The sequence below is a fragment of the Perca fluviatilis genome, chromosome 23 (genome assembly GCF_010015445.1).
Source record: "Perca fluviatilis chromosome 23, GENO_Pfluv_1.0, whole genome shotgun sequence".
NCBI classification, from domain to species: domain Eukaryota; kingdom Metazoa; phylum Chordata; class Actinopteri; order Perciformes; family Percidae; genus Perca; species Perca fluviatilis.
Window position 1 is genome coordinate 24947565 of NC_053134.1, and position 21591 is coordinate 24969155.

General features: G+C 44.6%; 1 protein-coding gene across 3 annotated transcripts in view; it reads left to right on the forward strand.

Annotated features, from left to right (window-relative positions):
- The window catches only part of scube1 (signal peptide, CUB domain, EGF-like 1), a 122219-nt gene that overhangs the window by 77618 nt on the left and 23010 nt on the right, over positions 1-21591 (forward strand). For 2 of the 3 annotated variants that reach the window (XM_039792167.1, XM_039792169.1), the window contains 2 exons: positions 1074-1163; positions 7852-7968. In XM_039792167.1, the coding sequence (XP_039648101.1) occupies positions 1074-1163; positions 7852-7968 (207 nt within the window). The remainder of the gene's footprint in view (positions 1-1073; positions 1164-7851; positions 7969-21591) is intronic. The other variant, XM_039792168.1, reaches the window with a different exon arrangement.

The window sequence follows — 21591 nt, forward strand, 5'->3', positions numbered from 1 at the left end:
CAACCATCGCCCGCGGCCACCTTCCTCCCTCTCCTCTCCCTCCACCCCCACCCAGCTCCGCTGCCCAGCTTTGGGAATGTGGTTTTTCCAGCGTTGACTGTTAAAGCCAGGTGTGATGTGTTCCATAGACAAACAGGCAACCAGCGCTGCCCCCAGACTACCTCCTCCTGCTTTTTATATTCCTCTGCATGCCCTCCCTACACTCCCCCTTCAAAATCTCATTTCTCAGCGTGTGCACCCCTTTCCCTCATACCCTTCGCTTGCAGCGTGGGCCATGATGGGACGGATTCTGTCTTTCCTCATCCTTCTCTCCCTTGCTCTCTTTCCCTACTCTGTCCATCCTTCCCTCTCCATCATCTTGTCATCACTCGGTCCTTCAAACACCTCTCCTCTGCTGTTTGACCTCTCGTCCTCCTCCCCTGCACCACCCTTCTCCTCTTTCCTGTTGTCACCGTCACCCCCTTTTCCTTTGCTTCCGTCTCTGTGCCCACCTTTAAGGCAGCTTGTCTTGGAAATGTTGGACACGTGTCCTCCCCTCCCTCTCTTTCTCGTCTTCCTCCTCCATCCTAACGCAAGGGAATCATTGCTGACAAAGTGTGGCTGTTTGATATGGAAGACAGAAACTCCATCGGCGACAACGGCAACGTCAACACGAGAATTAAAATCCCTCTTAACGTCCCCCCCAACCCCATTCCGTCCCCACAACCTCTCACCTCTAACCAGCTTTTTTCATATGTAAGCCCTGAACCTCCCTCCCCTCCCTTCCTCCCTCCCTACCTACCTACCTACTTACCTACCTACCTCCCTACCTACCTTCCTACCGCTTCATTTTGTAAGCTCCACACTGATACTGATCATTTCATTTATTTTGTTTTGTTCTTTTGTTTGCTCTGGGGGATTTATCATTTGTTTGGGGATTAACACTCTAACAGGGATTTTGGCGCTTCTTCATCGCTTCTTGCTTCTTGGCTTTGGTTTTTTGCTCAAACGCCAAGAGGGGCTGAAGGTCTGGTCATTTGGGCTTCTCATTAACCTGCTGCTCACTGTTTGTCCCCTTGTCACTTGTGTTTTAGAGAAAGATGAGGCTGCAATTGAGAGCTCTGAGTTCAATGCCACGTCAGTAGCTGATGTGGACAAGCGGGTGAAACGGCGGCTACTTATGGGTAACTCTTTTCTTCCTCTTTCTATGTGTTGCCATGGCGCTTGTGCTTGTATCCCCGACTCCACTCTTCTCCGTTCCTCCTCGTCCTCCTCTCTCTGTCTTTATTTTGTTTATCTTTTTTTTTTTTTTTTTTGTAACCCTTTGATGCCCACTGTGTCTCCCACAGTCAGTTTTGTTGCAACTGTATCTAACGTGATGAAAACGGAGTGAAAGAGGTGGCTGTTTTCCCTTTACACCAGTCCTCCCCAACTCTACCTACCTGTGACCAAATGGATTGTTGCTCCCAAAACTGTCATTCTATGAGACTTTTATCATCAGATATGTCTTTTAAAATGGCATATCTGTCTGTTCTTTAGGTGGGCTGATTGTAAAGTAAAACATGGGACGAAAATAGTCAAATATTGCTTTTTCTCTGCCGGACACATGAAATGCTCTAACAAAAAAACCTGGGCATCCTTGGACCACATTTTAAGAAGCACTGGTCAAACATGATCCAATCTGTTCTTAGAGTGGTCTTTGGGTGTTCAGTTCCTGCTATAAATACCCAGGGATGGCTATTGATGTAGATTAGGACATCAAAGACTTCTACTTTAAAAAAACGAGCCATGATTTGGTTTCCACGAAGGCGTATTAGGTCCATTGTATTTAAATAATAATAATTATGGAGCCCGGGAAAGGGATGATTTTCCAAGAAAAAAACGAGATACATTCGTAAATTTTTTTGAAATAAACTTGAAAATGCTCTGAGGTTAAAAAGGAACTACATCGCTCTACCTTGCAAGTTTGGATCAACCTTGGAAATCCAGACCCAAATCCAAAAGATTTGCTGAGCAAATTTGAATTGTGCTTTCGCGAGGACTCTGGATTTCCAGGGTAACCTTTAACCACATTATCATAAGCTTCTGGACTTTAAAGAGACATTGCGTATTCAGAAGAATGCAATTGGCAGATACACGGATATCGCTGGTTACATCTAGGGGCAATTCAAATGGGATTTGAATTGAGTCCTCCCTCGGCTCCATATTATTTATATTTTGGACCTACAATGGCCCTAATGTACCGTCGCAGGTTTCTGAGACATTGCACCCTTGCTTTCATATCTTCAATCCATCTATCAATAAATGAATGAATGTTTTTTTCCTATGACTTGATCAATCAGACTTACCCAAAATCAAATGGGTGTTTCAATTAAAGTTGTGCTTTTTTCCCCCCAAGCACTACTTTCGTCCTTTACTGTTTAGACTTTAACCTTCTTTTTTTCTTTAAACTTTCTAACACAGAGTTACATTGGAAAGCCCTCCCGGAGTCCGGTACTCCAAACCAATGTGCTGGACAGTCTGTAGTCTATTAAACCATGTTCTATAAACGTTTCATTTCAGCAGGTTCTGGACACAGTGACTTGGAGGAAGAGTGGGGAATTTGATTTTCCTCGTCCCTATTCCAGTCCTCTGTTCTTCTCTTTCCTCCCTCAATGACCTTTTAACTGAATATTTGATTTCTCCTCACTCCTCACTAAAGCCCGTCGCCTGTCCTGATGGCGCTCCATTTGTAACCTGTAGTGCTCCAGGGCTGCCCTACTAAACACCTCACTGGGATACCATGGGAAATACCTCCTAACGAGGCTTCACTTTCAAATCAAGCCCTCCACAGTAAGATCGGTCACAGCAGCACCTCTGGCTAGTGATGCAGTGGGTTTAAGACATGTTAGGACGCTATGTCTATCCAGAAGCCCATCATCCACAGTCCACCATGTCCAGCTGCATGCTCACTCAGTTTACCTCCGAAATGTGCGCGGATAGAAACAACAGAACGAAGTCAGCACACGTGTCAGCCAAAACTCTGTTGAAGTTAGCTTGACCACTCAACATACAGCAAGTTGGCCTTGTGATAAATGTGAAACATATATGCAGCTTGGGTACATCCAACAGAATTTCATGAGAGCTGCACTACCCATCGCTGGTTTGATCCCCGGCTCCATCGCGGTATCCTAGGGCAAGACACTGAACCCTAAATTGCTTGCATGGTTGCCTGCTGCCATTGCAACCCGTTCTCACTCCCAACTCGTAAAATACTGACGCTTTCTCAGTGGCTCTCAGCGTCAGATATCAACGCAAAAATCAACCTTTTTGTATGGAACGCGCCGGGGCAGAGCAGCAGCGCGACCGCGGCGCTGTAAGATGACGTAGTATTTAGAGCGACAACGTAGCTAGTAGTATGAAAGACCGAAAATCCACGAAAGGAGGTTGGTAGGGGTGGTGGATGGATCAAACAACACAGGAGTTTCACCCAGGAGACCGGGGATCGTGTCCCGTTCTTGTCCCGCGTGTCACTGAAATGTACATTTTCATAAACCCCACCCACCATCTTTTCCTAAACGTAACTGTTCTGTTCTTTTGCCATATGGCATTTAAACATACGTCCCGACCAAGCGCGTCTAAATATGACGCTAAAGGAGACTTTTTGCGTCAATAACAAACGCCAAAGGCACCTGAAATGTGTTCAGTGTTTGAGTCCGGACATGCCTCCATCATTCCAATGTGTGTGAACCAACACACATGCACGCGCGTGGTTGCTGAGAGCACATAGAGGCCATCCCGGTGCTGCACTGGCACGGCCTGAGCAGCAGCATGTTAGATTTGACACAGCAATCAGTTTGTCTGCTTCCTCTGACACGCGGCGCTCCTGTCTCTGGCCCCGCCGCGTTCACACGGCGCAGACCAAGACAAATGGATGTGCAGCAGAAGAGGCGCTGATGAAAAGGCGCTGCTGAGGCGAGGACAGGCTGGAGGAAGCGAGGGAGCCAGACGGATGGGGAAAAGAGGGCAGAGGAGAGGAGGGAGCGTGGGCGACTCAATGAAAAGTCATTCCAAAACATTTCGGGATGTTGATATTGAAGGAAAATCAAGAGCCAGGTGCTGGACACATGTGAGCAAAGTGTCAAAAGAGAGACTCAGTGGTGCTACAGTGGCCCTGGATTGCAAATAAACCATCACCTCAGGACAGACGGAGCTCAGCCGAGGTGTGTGTGTGTGTTGGTCTGCACGGTAGGTGTATCCATATAGCGTGATTACAGGCCAGAGCTGTGCTGACTGACGGCTGATTTAGGTGCCCATCACGGGGCAAAAGGGGATCTTGTTGAGCGCTGAGAGGTGATCGTGCCCCTCTCACCTTTTTTCAACAGTGCAGCAGTTGCTGTTACTTGGCATGATGCTGTAGTATACACAGTGCACATGGTTTTCTCTCTCGTGCTCTCCAGCTTTAATCAATAGAACATGTGTCCTCCTCCCACGGAAAGAGCGGTCAGCGTTTCCATGCGAGGAGTGTGACGGGCATGTGTATACTAACTGTCTTCCCTCTCATTCCTCTGCCCCTCGCTCACATATTGTAATCCCCACGGATGAAGTTGCCGCCCTTGTTCAGTCTGCAAGAGGACATTTGTGTTCAGTTGCTTTCATTTTGCCAGCCTCCCCTCACCTTAAATGTTGGCAATTACGTCCTTTCTTATTGATTTCATCTACAGTATAGTCCAAGCACCCAATGACTGGCCTTTATCATCTAAGTAGGCCTAAATAAAATGAAAAAGAATCGTTCAAGATATTATAAATGTGCATGATGTTCAGGTTCCTCACTGATCTGAATACATAAATGAGCCACACAGTTGCTAGCCAACCTGTGTAATCTAGGTGATAACAGTTTACTTCATGACCACTTTCATAGTTACATGTTCAAAGAAAAAATAAGTGAAAGTGAATAAAGTTAATTGACTCAATAGCCGATTGCCCAGATTGCATTTTCAAATAAATACTTAAAGAAATAGCTCCACCTTTTTTTGAAAATACATTTTGCTTTCTTGCTGAGAATGTCGATACCTCTCACATGTCTGTACTGTAAATATGAAGCTAAAGCCAGGAGGCACCTAGCTTGGCTTAGCGTCAGGACTGGAAACAGCTAGCTTGGTTATGTCCAAAGGTAGCGAAATCAGCCTACCACACAAAAAACAAAGTGTAAAAATGACAGGTTGTAGCTTTACAGAAGATTTCGTGGCCGGGTACAGTGACTTCATGGAGTCTTAGTATGAAATGAGGTTGCTGGTCAACCAACGCAAATCAAAAAAATGTGTTAATTTTGTGAAGAGAGATGCTGGTATTTTGCAAAATGTTGAACAATTCCTTTAATCTTTGCCAGATTTGATTCTAGACATCTCTTCTGTAGAAAAATCCAATAATATGTCAATGTTTATGTTGAATAAAAGGGGACCTAAAAATCACGAGACCACTAGGTACGTTTTATCGCTTTGTTTACTGGCACATAATCAGCAGCGCATTTTTCTCAATTTTACCCATCACATAGTGAACAGTGTCCACTGGAAATACACCAACTTTTGTAAGTGTGGTGACATCAAATTTGGGAGAAATTTTGATTGGATTCTGTCCTTTAAGAAAAATGTAATTTACAAGTAGAAAATTGGTCAGGAAAAAGAATGATTAAACATTAAACAAACAGGGCAACTATGTGATCAGAATCCATCATTGGTGATTCCAGTCCTCATGAGAGAGAAGTTACACACACACACACACACACACACACCAGGATAGGCTAGAAATATGCAGGGTTAGATGGAGGGTGTTGAGGCTTGGAGAGGGGGCTGAGGGGGGTTATGAGGGGCTTGTCCGACACATCAATCAGGCCCGGCGGTGCGTCTGTGTTCCTGTGCTAAGTCTGGCCCTGGGGCTGGGCTGGGCGTGGCCTGGAGAGCAAGGGGCTCTGAGCAGGACTGCTCACCCTCACCTAATGATAGGGCCAACTGTACTCTGTATAAATCACTGTGACCCATAAACACCACCTCCACACACATCAAGTCTACTCACATGCACATTTACACTCACACAAAAAGTCTTACTGACTGTGTACACCTGTGCAGGCATGTATACCTACCCCTTAAGTTATTAGTTAACTTAACAATACACATTCTCACACACACTTGACAGAGTCCCGAGCTGGGGAGGGGAGGGGAGAGGGGACAGGGTCTGCTGTCGCAACCTACAGGGCCCATCAGACAGGCTGCCTGGATGATGGAGTGTCTCTCCTCCCAGCCTTTCCCTCCTCTTTGCTGTTTTTCTACAACGCAACATCTATGAAACCACCTGCCTCGTTCTTAAAAAAAAACATCTCCATTTAAGACAGAGTTAGGAGTTTGAAATAGCTCGATATCTGGCGTCAGAACTTGTCCAGAGAGAACTAGACTTGAAAAGGATTGCAAATGATGAACACAGAGCTTTGGATAAACACAGCGAGGAACAAATGCCGGCTAGGAAGCGGAGATTAAGAGAAGAAGCCGTGAGATTGATGTTGTTTGGAGCTGCATGAAGAAACACAAACAAATATACAAATACCTCCCTGTTTCTTGATAGAATGCGTCAGCCATCTTGGCTCAGATGTGTTTGTGACTCTGCATTCTGAAAGGCCATTATGCTAATGCACTGACCTCTAGACGTGGATGTGTTTGCCAGCCTGAAAAGGCTTTTCCTATTTCCCTCTTTACTTCTCAGGCACACAATCTGCTGGCATTTTAATTAAATGGGAAAAGCTGCCAAAAGGGAGGGAACATCCTCCATTTACATGTTGCTGTTGTCCACGAAAAGCCTTTGAATTCCAAATGTCAACTTTTGAAGGAACTAAGGAACATTTACGTGATGATGCTAGTTTTTACATTTAACCATTTGGGTTTCAAAGTGTGTGTGTGTGTGTGTGTGGGGTATACTCCCAAGAACTACAGACATGTCCAAACTCCCAGCTCATGCACTCTTTCGCACAGCAGCAATATGTAGGACTTTCTCTGAGTTACTGAAGTCAGACCCACCAAAAGCCCAACAGTTACTAGCTGAAACTGCCTTATTAGGTGTAGTTTTATTAAATCCCTTTCAACAAACATGAGTCAACGTCAAATTTCAGCCTCCTCAGCACTTCTCAAGGCCCATTGGGAAAGTGTGTGCTGAGCTTTGCTAAAGCAACAGTGGCTGGGCAGGTGAGCTAGAGTTACCATGAGCTTGTGTTTGTTTTGGGATCAGCTCAGGCAATATTCACAAGTCCCGGCAAACCTTTCTTTACCTGCGCCACGTACACGAACATTTTTCATTTGTCAAATATATAAGCCAGTTCTGCCGAGTGCGTTCCAGACTTACAGCACTAACTTTATTTTGCTGTCTACCTCCATTAACCCTACCTTTTTTTTTATTTGTGTTAACTGATTTCTTGTCCTGTTGGAAACAGGACCAACTTTCAGGCCAAAGACTTCTTCAACCTCCTTTATCAGAACACGTTTTTGTCTTGTTGTAATGATACACAGCTTCCAATGATACAACACATCTTGATTGTGTCTTTCTGTGTGTGTGAACACTGTATTTGTCTCTGTATAAAGATGTCTCTCCTCATGAAAACTGGAGTGTTTTGATTGAAATTGCGTAATTTCTTCATCTGTTGTGTGTTGACAAAGCTACATGAGAAAACGCAAGAATACATTATATCCTAATGTGCTGCTGTTTGTGTATTTGTAAAACTGCATGAAGCTTTGTCTCAACCCACATCACCGTCAGTGTCTCTTGTTTCTTTCTTCATGTTGTTTCAGAAGCAGGGGACACACGTTAACACCCCCTTCTTCTCTTTCTCCATCTCTGTCCCGCCATCCGCAGAGACCTGTGCCGTCAACAACGGCGGCTGCGACAGGACATGTAAAGACACGGCCACAGGGGTGCGCTGCAGCTGCCCCGTGGGATTCACTCTGCAGCCTGATGGCAAAACCTGCAAAGGTCAGTATATCACTACTATTTTAACGATCTAAGTGCACGGCGTGAAGTGCCTGGCGCAGGTGCGTTTAGGGCGTGTACGAATCCACTTTTGCTAGTTTAATGGCGGAAAAAAGGGTCCGTGCCCAGGTGCATGGTTCAAAAGGGTTGTACTGAGTGTCTCCATTAATTCATGTTTTTTTTTTTCGGCGTTAACATGCAATAAACCAATCAGAGTGTCATCTCCCATTCCCTTTAAAAGCCAGGCGTGTTTGTACCTTACTATTACTATTGCATTACTATTATGATGGAGGATTTGCTAAATAGGAAGGAGGAGAGGAAGAAGAGGAGAAGAAACTGATCTGGTCGTGCGTGAAGTGAAAGCGCGCAAGCAGTTCATATCATAATGCCATTTCCCATTGTAATATTTTTATTTTTTATCTTTTGCATGTTTGTGTGCTGCTGCGCGGCCCTGTGTGTATTGACTTTAGACCAGGTTTTTGTTGGTCAGTATCACTTTCCGCTGCCTCAAGATAGCAATACGCCCAGAATGCACCTGAACACACTTCCCACAGTTGCATTTGCTGTTTAAACGACGTGGACGCTGGAAGGGAAATTGACAACTGTGTCGGTCTTAAACTAGCAAAGACACTTGCGTCGGGCTTTGTTGCGCCGGGTGCAAGATAGGGCCCTAAATCGACTACGTTTCATTTACGGTATTGTTCAGGTTCCTCATTTCGACCAGATGTCCGCCCCCTTCCTCTTTCTTTGTGTTGGTGTTCTAACCTCCAGTGGATTTGTGAGGACTATGGTTCACTGCTCCTCAGATCTCTGCAGGGTAAATCCAGACAGCTAGCTAGACTATCTGTCCAATCTGAGATTCTATCGCACGACTAAAACTACTTTTGAACGTACACATGTTCCACCAAAACAAGTTCCTTCCTATTTTGCAGCAGCACCGTGGCTCTGTCCGCTTAGCGCCGCACAAGACGATTGTGATTGGTTTGGAGAAATGCCAATAAACCAGAGCATGTTTTTCTCCCATCCCGGAATGCTGTCTGGACTAGCCAGACCCTCCTCCGCAGCGCTGTGGAGGACGGTCTGGCAATGCAAGACTAAGGAGATAGTTACAGCAGCACAACTTTTTGCACTTTTTGCAATGCGAGACTAGTACATTCGTGAAAGTGTGGGGACATTACATGTGTGTGAGACCTGCAAGCCTGCTGTGTGTGGGCGATGGTGCACAGCTGCCGGTCACTGAGCCCTCTGTGTACTGTATGCAGGTCCACCTGAGCCTGCTATGACTGGTATCTGAGTGATCCAGAGCCAAAACACGACCCCCGCCGTCCGCTTCACTTCCAACTGCACGGAGCTCTGGTCGCGGTCATTGCCACCGCTTGTTGTTGATTAAGCCTCGGAGCCACTTCCGCCAGCCGGCTGGTGACGTCAATGACAGTGGTCCGAGGAGAATACTGCCGCAGCGTGGGCCTAAACATCCCAAACATATTATTGTAGTGCTTTGGCTTTCCTCTAAACAAACAGTCTGGATGAACGAGGCTGACCTGTGGGTTCAAACACTGGTCTTCTCCTCAGGGCTGGACAAAGCGGCAGTGAGAGGACTGTGGGTAGAGTTTGGTCACATGTTTAAGGAGACGTGGTACATTTTAAAGGATACGTTCACATTTTTCAAGTTTGTTCTAAAACTATACTGACATGCCCATACGTACAACGAAAGAGTTGATGGTGGCTGTTATGTTTCCACTGTCCATGAAAAGATCTCTATTGGACATGGTTCCACTGTGAATCCAAGTCAACAATCCTTGTTCCCTACAGACATGCAAGCTAATATGTAGTCTAAATTGAACAATGTTAGTACAATATTTGCTCTTATTTGCTGAGCAAGGAAACAGTTCAAGAGGCAATTTTATATTAAAACGACAGGATGATACCCACTGGATTTAATTAACTCGCATTGCCAGGCCTATCTCCACAGCGCTGTGGAGTAAGGTCTGGCTACACCACACATACATTTTGGGATAGGAGAAAATAACTCTCTGGGTTGTTTGCATTTCTTTAAACCAATCACAATTGTCTTGGGCGTCTCTAAGCTCTGGACGCAGAGACGGTGGCTCTGCTAAATAGTCTCAGGAAAAAACTTGTTTTGGCGGGACATTTGCACCCCACTAAAGAAAACGCCACATACAATATTAAATTAAGTTAACTGTTCACACAATACAGTAAAATGAGCTATTTAAATTTGTTGGCTACATCGGGCCAGACGTCATTTGCTCTTACCAGTGTATCGCTTTGTGTACTCTGTCCACAGCAATCTCCACCAATCGGTCCCAAATCGTCCAACTTAGAGAGTAAATACCGTAAACATATTCTTTGTAAATCTTTAGAATCATTCCCCAAAAGAACCAAGCAGGCCTGCCTTGTTGCACAATCCAAATGTTCTTCAAAACATGCCATTTTCAGCTTGTAGCTTGCTAACTCGTAGTTTGTTTGAGAGAGCGAAAGAGTGAGAGAGAGTGGAAGGTGAGGGACATCCGGCGCCCGATGTCGGGCAATTATACTGGAAATGTACTTCCGTTGATCCAGACTAACTTCAAATAAACTTTTCACTGTGGATTTTGTCCCCCGTCACTTTCGTTGGAAGATCATCTGATCTCTTAATGGTAGCATTAACAGGAGCAATGATTACAGCAAGCCAAATCTATTTCAGTGTTCATGTGGACATCTGGCCATTGTTTTAAAAGAGACTTGAACATTTCTGTGTTTATATGACTTTGATATCATGGTTACACATCAGCGTTTACTGGGTGGTGTGAAAAGTTCTTTAGTGGGAGTGTACAGTGGATTAGAGCTGTAATCGGGCCTTAAAAGTTAGGCCCGACAAGGCCCGAGCCTGACAAGTACATTTTGATTGACAGCTTTTGAAAAGCCCGAACCCGTTTACAGCCCGACATTATTCAAATGTGCGCACGCACACAGCTCTTTTTGCCTTTTGTCAAGAATGAGTCATTTATACCTTTTTTAACATCCTTTATGTTACCCGTCGGGTTCGGGCAAAGATCTCAGCTCTACGGTGGATATCGTCCGAGTTATGTTTCTTGGTTACAACGACCTGTAGTCACTGTGAGAAGGATAATATAGCTGCCATGTGTACATGTGTGGTGGTTGATGGTTGGACCTCTTCCTCTCTGTATGGATGGCGAGATGGAGTGGTCAAGGAGATAGTAATCTATATCGATGACATTTCATTTCTGGGATTGTTCAGGTGCTGCCGGAAAGTCTTCTTTCTTTGTGTTGATGTTCTAACCTGCGGTGGATTTGTGAGGACTATGGTTAACTGCTCCTCAGATCTCTGCAGGGTAAATCCAGACAGCTAGCTAGACTATCTGTCCAATTTTCTCTCGCATGACTAAAACAACCTTTGAACGTACACATGTTCCACCAAAACAAGTTCCTTCCCGAGGCTATTTAGCAGAGGCACCGAGGCTCCGTCCGCTTAGCGCCGCCCAAGACGATTGTGATTGGTTTAAAGAAATGCCAATAAACCAGAACATGTTTTTCTCCCATCCCAGAGTGCTGTGTGGACTAGCCAGACCCTCCTACGCAGCGCTGTGGAGGAAGGTCTGGCAATGTGAGACTAAGGAGATAGTTACAGCAGCACAACTTTTTGAATGTCAGTCAGCGCGTGATGTGAGCGTGCGCTTCTAAATTGTATAGTACAGTATGCGTGTGTGTTCTGGAGTGTGTGTGTTTGAGTGTCAGGCAGTTTGAGAATGTGGCATGTAGGTGTGTGAAATCCTGGAGCCGGAGCTGTCTCAGGGCTGGCAGGCAGACGACGTGTCGGCAAACTTTGAGATGTTTGAACAGTGAGGCCCACGCTGGCCACTGTCTCTCTCTCTCTCTCTCTCTCTCTCTCTTTCTCTTCCACCCATGACACACTCATACAGAGAGCACCATCCAGCTACAGACCGCTAAATGTACTCGAATAGAGGTCAGGACAAATTAGTCCGTTCCTAATTTGAAGCACTTAACGCAAGAATGCAACATAATAATTACTATGGGAGAGAGCTCTGGCTGGCTGCATGTTTGCTTTAGATTAACATATTAACGTTTGTACACCAGAAAACAATGTTATTAAAGTGTAATTGACTCTTGTTCAGTAGGGTTTGTATGATACAAAGTCTGTTTACGTTCAAGCTCTCAAAGCCCTCCAGTGGTTGGGAGTAAGGGGACGTTCTTATAGAGCGACAGAGTCCACATGAGAAGGATGAACGACAGTCAGCATTGGTTTTCTTTTAACCATGACCACAATTCAATTTCAATGAAATTGACAATGTTGACTCTCCGTTAGAAACCGTAAATGAACAGCTGTATCCCCAGGTTAAGGGTAATTTTGTTTTTTTCAACCCTATTTCCCCATATTTTTGTGTGTAATGACTGATGGGAACAACAATCTTTGACATTGATCCAGTATTAAGCGTGAACGCTGTAACCGGCAGCCACAGACCAGGCTGCAGTGTAACATTATGGGGCAAATGTGCACCTTCAATTTACGTCCACTAAAAAAAGTGCTGTTTTTGTCGCTAAAAGGATCAGATTATTACACAAACTTGTGTGCCAACATTATGGAAAGGATCCCTGCAGAGATAGACCTTTAAAACCTCTTTAATGCCTTTTCAGTTTAACCGTAACCCACCAGACTCCATTTAAAAAAGCAATACTTTTAGCATGTATAGAGCCAACATATTTTCACATGTAGATCGGTAAACTATGTGTTTATTACGACCCAAAATGGCTTTCATAGTTTTATTTTGTTGTGTGTGTAAAAGTGGATTTTACGTTACTAAAATGACTAAAACTAAAATGTTTATTTACATGGAGTCTGGTGGGTTTAGCGAACACAATTTCGCGGATGTTTTTATGTTTAAAAAAAGGATCTTACTCTTTAACAGAAAGGTCGATCTTAGAATTCCTTTCCATAATGTTGGCAGACACTTAAAATAATTATCTGAGCCTGTCAGCAGCAAAAACAGCCTTTTTGTGAAGGTAAATACAAGCTGCACAGTTGCCCTATTAACTTACTTGCTTAATACTGGACCTGTGGCTCAGGAGGTAGACGCTCATCCTTTAATCACAAGGTTGATGTTTCGATCCCCAGCTCCTCCTATCTGCATTTCAGTGTCCTGAACCCCAAGTTGCTCCCGATGGCAGGCCCGCGCCTTACATGGCAGGCGCCGCCACTATCGGGGTATGAATGTGTGTGTGTGAGAATGGGTGAATGAAAGGCCAATTGTAAAGCACTTTGTCCGATAAGGTAGAAAGGCGCTATATAAATGCAGACCATTTACCATGTTGTTTGGGGGCACTTGCTGAAACCGTTGATGCTGATGTATTCATGCGGGGGACCGTACATTTTGAAAATATAAAGCCATGTTCATGAGGCCAACTATTTGGCTCTAGCAGCCCTTCTTGCAGCATCGTCTGCTGACAGCCATGTAACACTGCAGTTGCATCCTGGGAGAACGTCTCGACCACCGCTCTGATGTCAAGTTCAAGCCCAGCGGCTTGTGCGAACACTTCCACTCTGTCTCCCCAGGTGATTTGTGTTCCTGACAGAAAAATGAAAAGTTTCCCCTCTTTTGTTCGGGCGTGAGTTGAGTGGGGAAGATGGATAGGAGAGCAGTCCAGCTGTGCCCCGCCCACATAATTTGGCTGTGGATCAGCCCCCCGGGCTTTATAAATCCCTGAGTGGGGATCAGTGCTGAGGGGAGCTGAGAGACACAGGCAGGCAGCGCACATCGATCAGTATCTATCAGCCGGGCACACACACACACTGACGCACACACAACACGTCTGGATGCACACACGTTGAGTGTGCTTGATGTCAGACACCCTGCAACATTGCCGCGGCTGTTTGTAGCTCAGCTAGACCTAGACCACAATGTGCAGGACTTGTAGACTGTAGAAAATCTTGGCCGTAGCGTGACATCCCCCAGGGGAGCTTTTAAAATCAGAAGTGTGGGTTTACGGCACAACTAAAGATTACTAACGTGTACCAGTAATCAAAGATCCAAATCTGTTGGATCCTGGGTGGAGCTGGAGAACAAGTGGCAACCACATCAACTTCAAGGCTGAAAGGCTTGTCAGGAAGTGTCTTCCATTCACTTTAAAGGGTTCACCCAAATTACTATCTTCACCATTTTCTTCCTTGCCTCTGACGGTATCTATCCGAACTATGGAGATATGGAGGTGAATGGGATTATGTTTTGCAATGGTTGTCTTTCCACAACCTGTGTCCCCATTACTCTGGGAAATGTACTATGTACAGGTTTTGTTCAACAAAAGGTCCCTGGATGGACTTTGAACAAGAGCTGTTACAGGTCTCTGGACCAATGTTTTCAAACTCAGACCTATCTCGCTGTAAGGTGACTGTGCTTTTTTTTTTTTTTTTTTCTCCTGTGTCCTGTCCTGTGTGACATGGGCTTCCTGTAACCTTGGCAACAGCACACAAAGGTTGCGATGGCTGTTTGAGTTAGCTAATCAATATCTCCTGCTGAAGCGTGTGTGTGTGTGTGTTTGTGTGTTTGTGTGTGCTTGCTTGCGTGCGTGCGTGCGTGCGTGCGTGCGTGCGTGCGTGCGTGCGTGCGTGTGTGCGTGCGTGCGTGCGTGCGTGTGTGTGTGTGTGTGTGTGTCCAGTGGCACACATAATCACAGTCGTGTTAGCTGTGTATTGTAGTGCAAGACTGGAGTATAATTGCTGGCATTTGGTAGCTTACTGAACATAGTAGTTAGCGGCAAGATAAGTGCCACGCTGTGAGGTGGTCCATCTAATGTGCCACTAAATTGCTTGATAGACAGCGCTCTCTCTCCCTCTATCTCTCTCTCCCTCTCTCTCTCTCCCTGTCTGCGCCAAGGGGATGTGCCCTGTCGTGCCTGTCTATCATAATCATTTCAATATAAACTATGTAGGGCATGTTTAAAAACCCACCAGTCCGATAAACGCCCTTTCATCTGCGCTGACAGACGAGTCGGTTCCAGCCTCTCACGATGACAGACACGCCAACTCGAGGAGGCGTTTCATCACGGGGCTCTCGTGCCGACAACTGGGTGAGGGAGAGAGAGAGAGAACGAGAGAGAGAGGCAGAAGTTTTTCCTAACACTTTCCAGATGCTTGATTAGAAGGTGCACACTGGAGGAAGGATGAGTTACTGTGTGTGTGTGTGTGTTGTCTGTCCATGTGGGAGTCAGTTTCTGTAGGTTAATTAGCACACATGTAGGTTGCATGTTAGCCTGTATTTTGTGCACATACACATGCTCGTTGGAGTGAGTGTGAGTGTGTGTGTGTGTGTGTGTGTGTGTGTGTGTGTGTGTGTGTGTGTGTGTGTGTGTGTGTGTGTGTGTGTGTGTGTGTGTGTGTGTGTTTCTGTGGATAGTGTGTGGTCGGTGTACTTTGCTGCTGTGCAGTACACAGTGTGTATTGGCACCTGAGACACGTCCCCACTGGCCTGCATTCCTCCTCTACCTGAAAAGACCTGAAAGCACAAACACACAATCAGATCAAAGTAAGACCGGGACATGATTACATCCATTTACCAGGAATCTATTAGCTTTCTAACAAAAGAAACATCATAACCATTTATACGCAGAGACCGTTACCATCCAAATTAAGCTTTTTTAGTTTTAATCGATTTCCTGGAAAATCTCCAAAAAGTAAACTCTCCACTTGGGTGCCATTAAACCACTGCAGAAGAAGAGGTCACAACGAGATGACGTTATGAAAAGAGCACCAGTCAAATCACAAACACACGAAAATGCCTTCTGCTTCACCTGTTTGTGTACGCACATCATGCTGTTTCAATTTTTTCAATAAAATGTTGGAACAAAAAAAAATCTTCAAAATTGTATGACCGGATGGAAATGCCTGAGAAAATTCTGAGTATTCCCTCAAATGCTGAGGAATTTTTACTCCTGTATCAATGTTTCCTGACGGGGAACATCACTGCCTGGTACCGGAAACAGCACCGAACAGGACCTGCCAGAGGGTGCTTACAATAAGCGCTATAACCCGCATTAAGAATATTTACATCGGGCGCTGAAAGAAAAAGGCCCGAATAATCCTTAAAGATCCAAACCACCCGGGCAAAGAGCCTTTCCTCCCTGATGAGGTCGGGTAGAAGGTAGCGGACAGGGCTGTCGTCAAGTTCAGCTAAAAGTAAGACCGAGTCAAGACTGAGTCCAAAGAGGTTTGAGTCCCAGTCAAGACCGAGTCCAAATGAGAGACAGTCATGGCCGAGACAGAACCAAAAAAACACTTTAGAAAAAGAACATATAGTGCTGGACTCCGGAGTCCAGACTCGAGTACTACAGTCCTGGTAGTGGATACGCCAGGCCAGCACTGAGGGGCTCAGGAGGAGCTCCTCCCCTCAGGCCACTAGGATCCTAAATGAGGACGCTGTGTGTTGGAACAATGTCTCTTGGTAGTAATAATGAGAACTACTGGACTTGTATAGTAGCCTGGCTGTCCCTGTTGCCTCAGTAAGGAGTCACAGATCAGTGGCCTCCTTAGCGTCCACACTCCAGGCCAGGCGCACCGATCCAATCACAACACCGTGGTCTTCGTCACCTTACATGACTGCAGCACGGCCGGCAGTGCTCGCTCCGGTCCACCCGGATCCAGATCGCTGGCTGTTGTGTTGTTGTGTAAAACTGAGAGTTTCCCCTTGGCCCCCGTGCCCCCGTGGACTGTTTGTTATTAAACAGAATCGCGCGCTGAGGTGGTTTAATACCTGAATAAATACACGCTACCTCCCGGGCCTGATGTCTGTCCTCTCCACCGGCCCCACCCTAGGAGGAAAACCAACGCACTCCAAGAAAACTAGATCCCCTGTACTTGGTTTGTAATTATTTGTAGAGGTTCGGGTTTCTGCAAATGTATTCCATTTAATTGCTTTTTACTGCAAATATTTGGTAAAACTATATTTGGGAGAACTCTCCACTCATGCAGCTCGTACTCTGGAGATATGAGTAGCGCATTCCTACAAGCAAGTCTAAATGGGATTTAAGTGACAACGCAGGACTTTTATTCGTGTTTTTCAGACCTTTTGTTTTTTTTCTATCTCTGTCTTTCTCCCGGCAACAAAGTAAGCAAGCCTCTTACATAAGGGCCTGACCCTGCGCTTGGCCTCTAGATGCTGGGGTCAGAGGTGAGGAGTTAGGGTTCATTCATTCCATCCTCATTGTTGTCGGTTGGTTTAGGCTGCAGGGCTGATCAATCAGGTCAGTCGGGGAAGGGGGGGCGGCTTTATCAGGCAGCTGAGCTTTACGGCAGCATCAGGGTCTCTTTTGGAGTCGGGTTTCTCATTCCAAACACTGGACTTCTCAAACACAGCCCGGGGGCTTACAGAGCAGCAGGCAGGGGGTGGAGGCTTGTTTCCTTTGGCCCGGGTGGATGTTAGCGAGCCTTCTCATTGGGCCCTCAGCCACCTCCGCAGCCAGAACAAGGTGACTGTGAAGAGTTCACTTTCCAAAATATCTGACCTGGATGAAAAATGAATTCCCTAAAGGTCACCGTTCAACTACCAGTAGATTCAATTCAAATTCCATTGTGCACGAGGCAGATCGTTTGGATTACTAAAATATTGTGTTAAAAAATGCCAGAATATGTTTTAACCCTTGTGTTGCCTTCTAATCAAGTCTCTTTTTTTGACACTTTTAAAAAAAATGTTTATGGTGCTTTTTTTGACGTTTCAACGCTTCTTTGCACTACCATGTATAAACACCACTAACACCAACCTATTACCAGTTTTACACTTAATTTTTTGAATTCATGGTCAATAAATGTCACTTATAGAAAATTATACCTAATTCTTTAGTAGAAAATGCAGAAATTATGAATTATTTGGACTAATATTAAAGGAAGGACTATCACAGAAGGGTCAACGTTCAGTCGGGATAGAGTTTTTTCAAATGCTAAAAAATTGAAGAAAAAACCCACTCTAAAGTTAAATGAAAGTAGACATCCGATCTTTTGTTGTACTTGCGAATCACGTTGTATGTAATGATCTGTGTTATTTTTGGGCAATCACCATCAGGTATAGTTAAAAAGGAACCCGTATTTCTAATAGAAAACAGGTCAAATTTGACCCAAAGGCGACACAAGGGTTAAATCAATACAGGCAAGCTCACTGGGAATGTCCAATCATTTAAGGTTAAACATTACAGCTCAGTGAATTTGAAGCTGCTCTAAGATTTTAATGGTGAGTCATAAAACCATAGCTGACTGCTGCTAAACACTGTGACAAGAGCTGAATCCTTTGCTTCAGCGTTTTATTACTGGACTAGGGATTAGATCGCAAACGTTACATTTTCTTTTGACAGTATGACAGTGTGACTTCACTGCCGTGAGACTCTAATGTCACATGAGTAAATGAGTTTCCATCCACTTGTTCTTCTGCACATTTTCAATTTGTTAGTGAAAGTGAAGCATGCAACTGAAATGTCCCTCGAGTATCTACTCCACTGAACAGCTGATAACATGAGGTCGATGTGGGGCAATAAGGAGGCTGTAACCTTCCTCACAATACAGTAATGAATACAACAGTCATATTTCCATCAAGCTTTCAACAGTTTTTGTTTGTTTTAGGTTTGACTGCAGCTCTTTTTATTACGTCATCTCATTGCTCCCTTTTCTTCTGCAATGGCCTAAGTGTTTCTCAAATTGGGGTATGTGTACCCCTAGGGGTACTTTGGAGTACTGCAGGGGGCACATGAAATGTTTGCAAAAATGCTAATTAAAAAAATATGCCATGCATAATTCCTAAAATAATTATACTATATATAATGAATGAATTAAGCGATGGATTCTAAACATTTGAAATGAAGCATTTAAATAAAAAGGTTGTTGTTTAGTGAATCTATCACTGCCGGCGCTGTATTGTACCTCTTTATATAGACTTTTTTTTTTCTACCAAAAATGTTTAAAAAAGCTATTCAAAGGGGGTACAATATTGAAAAAAGTTTGAGAAACACTGAGACACCCAACTTGGACTATTAGCACCACCAACTGTTGATGTCGATGCACCCAACTCCTAAATGCATAGTAGAGGATGAAAATGTGCATTTGTTCGCATTTCTTTACCAATTTTCTGTAAAATCTTTTCAAATTTGTACAAAATGTTGGCTGAAACTGTCCGACTTAACAGAAACACTCCCTCCTTGCTGAGGTCACGGCATTTTTGGGACGTATACATGTGGTCAGAAGCTTGATAGGTGTGAGAAACTCTGGCCTAACATTTGTTTTCTTTTAAATGATACATTTGTGTGTGTATGTGTGTGTGTGTGTGTGTGTGTGTGTGTGTGTTTTATATTAACTAAAATAAGTGTAACACGGTTGATACAATATAATGTTATGTTTTCATTAAATGTCCTTTAACAAGTTTCATGACATGTTCTTACATCGTTTCCTAGTTTAAAAAAAATAAAAATACTTCCATTTATAGTCCCACAACTTTCATGAGCTATGTTCAATTGGAAATACACTGCCATTGCCAGTCTTTTTTATTTCTTTATTTTGGTCGTTAAATTGCTCCTAAAAGCCAATTCTTGGTAGCTTTAAAAAAAAAAGGCCCTAAAAAGTAGGTACAGTTGCGTGTCACATGCAGTAGCAGATACCCAGCCTGTCAACAAGAGATTTGAAATAGTCCGGTAGAGCCGTGTGATATTCCAAGAGCTTGTGGCAAAGGATGAAACTATTGATTGAAGGCCGGAGCAAGATATTGATCGTCTAGAGAAAATGTCACAGATGGATCCCAGGAGACTCTGTGTGTGTGTGTGTGTGTGTGTGTGTGTGTGTGTGTGTGTGTGTGTGTGTGTGTGTGTGTGTGTGTGTGTGTGTGTGTGTGTGTGTGTGTGTGAGAGACACACAGAGGCAGACAGATGGAAAGAGTTGGGCTTTTGGGGAGGAAACATTGGAGTCAGAGACATAACAACACCACTATGTGTGTGTGTGCATTGATTGTTGGAAACAAGCAGAGACAATTCTCTGTGATTCAACCTTTATATATATATATATATTTTTTTTTTGCTTCTCAGTGCTGTCCATGTGCAGCCCTATGTGAGGCGCTAATTAAAAAAAAAAAATAAATAAATGAGCGTCCTCATTAAGAAACGCCTCAGGCGAGATGGCTTCTGGCACCCCAGATGTTTGTGCAAGATGACATTAAGGTGCCCATTCATATGAACACAGATCACATTCACAATTTGATTATTCTCCTGCTCTTAAACAGATTAAGCCATTGTAGCATTTCTACGTGTTTAGCCATGCTAGCTCCGTGGCTCCGTGGCCCTCAATGTTAGTCTTCCAGTCGGTCTGAAGTTTGGTCCACTTTAGTCTTAATCCACGACGTTCCACTTCCGGGATTGCTCCGGATGCATTTCTTTTTTGCCGATGTCCGTTACCCTCCGCTTTCTTTGTGTTGTCATTTTAAACTCTTTCAGAGGTTAAATCCTTATGACTGTGGGGATCCCCTGACTTTTCCTCAAGTCGAGGTTTTCACTTATTCAGTGAAATCTAGTCGATGGATTGGCACACTGACCTCCAATCCAGTGCCATCATCAGAATGTACTGTATGTATGTATGACCTGTAGTTAATGACCTCCACATCGATCTCAGTTGCACCTGCAACCTTGGCACTTGTGTCAGGTGGAACATGTATGTAACTGAGTGTAGAGGCACTCATTCTTGAGGCTTCTCCTCGGCCCACATTGGTACGCCGCTTTGGACAAAAGCTAAAGGAAGAAATGTAGATGTACTTTGTGCTAAAGGGCAAATAGTAGCATGTAAACACGCAGAACTAAGATGGTAGCATTGGTAAATGTTGATGGAAGCCCGCATGATGGAGGTTGAACACCAGAAGTTGTCAGAACTGCCGCACATGTCAGTCAACCCTCCATTCTCCCTTCGCCCGCTCTCCTGACTCGCCTTCATGTGTCCTCTCTCGCTCTCTCTCTCTCTCTCTCTCTCTCTCTCTCCTCTCTCCGAACTTTATCATTTCAAGATGTGCGGAGGCTTAATGTATTTATTTAAGCTCAAAGCTTATTTAAGCTCCATTAAAGGTAATTATATACCCCGTTATAAGGCTCAGCCATCCCCAGAGTGGCCATTAAGTGTGGGTAGATGCGGTGGGTTCTGCCAGTGTTTGTGGCTGCCAGAATAATTACGAAGCTGTGTCTGTCTGTGTTAGGTAGACCCGGGGTGGTATCCACTGTTTTACACAGGCATTAGAGCAGAGACAACGTGGGCAGAGGGGGAATGTTGTGGAATTGTGTGTGCCTGTGTGTGTGCGTGCGCACGTGCGTGTGCATGTCTTACTTGCCAACATGCCTGATTTAAGAATCCAGATTTCCTCAACTCCTGAAGCGTTTCTTCCTGTGGTTTCTGTGCCATATGTTTGTTATCTGATTCATTGCACTTCACAAGATGAAGGAAAAGATAATCTCAAATTTCCCTGGTCTTGAAAAGAAATCTCTTTACTTTTGTAGTCTCAGGGTTGGCAAGTGTACAGTGTGTGTAACCTGAAGGGAGAAAGGCATCCATCGCTCCTGCTGTCTCACAGATAGAGATCAGCCCCACTA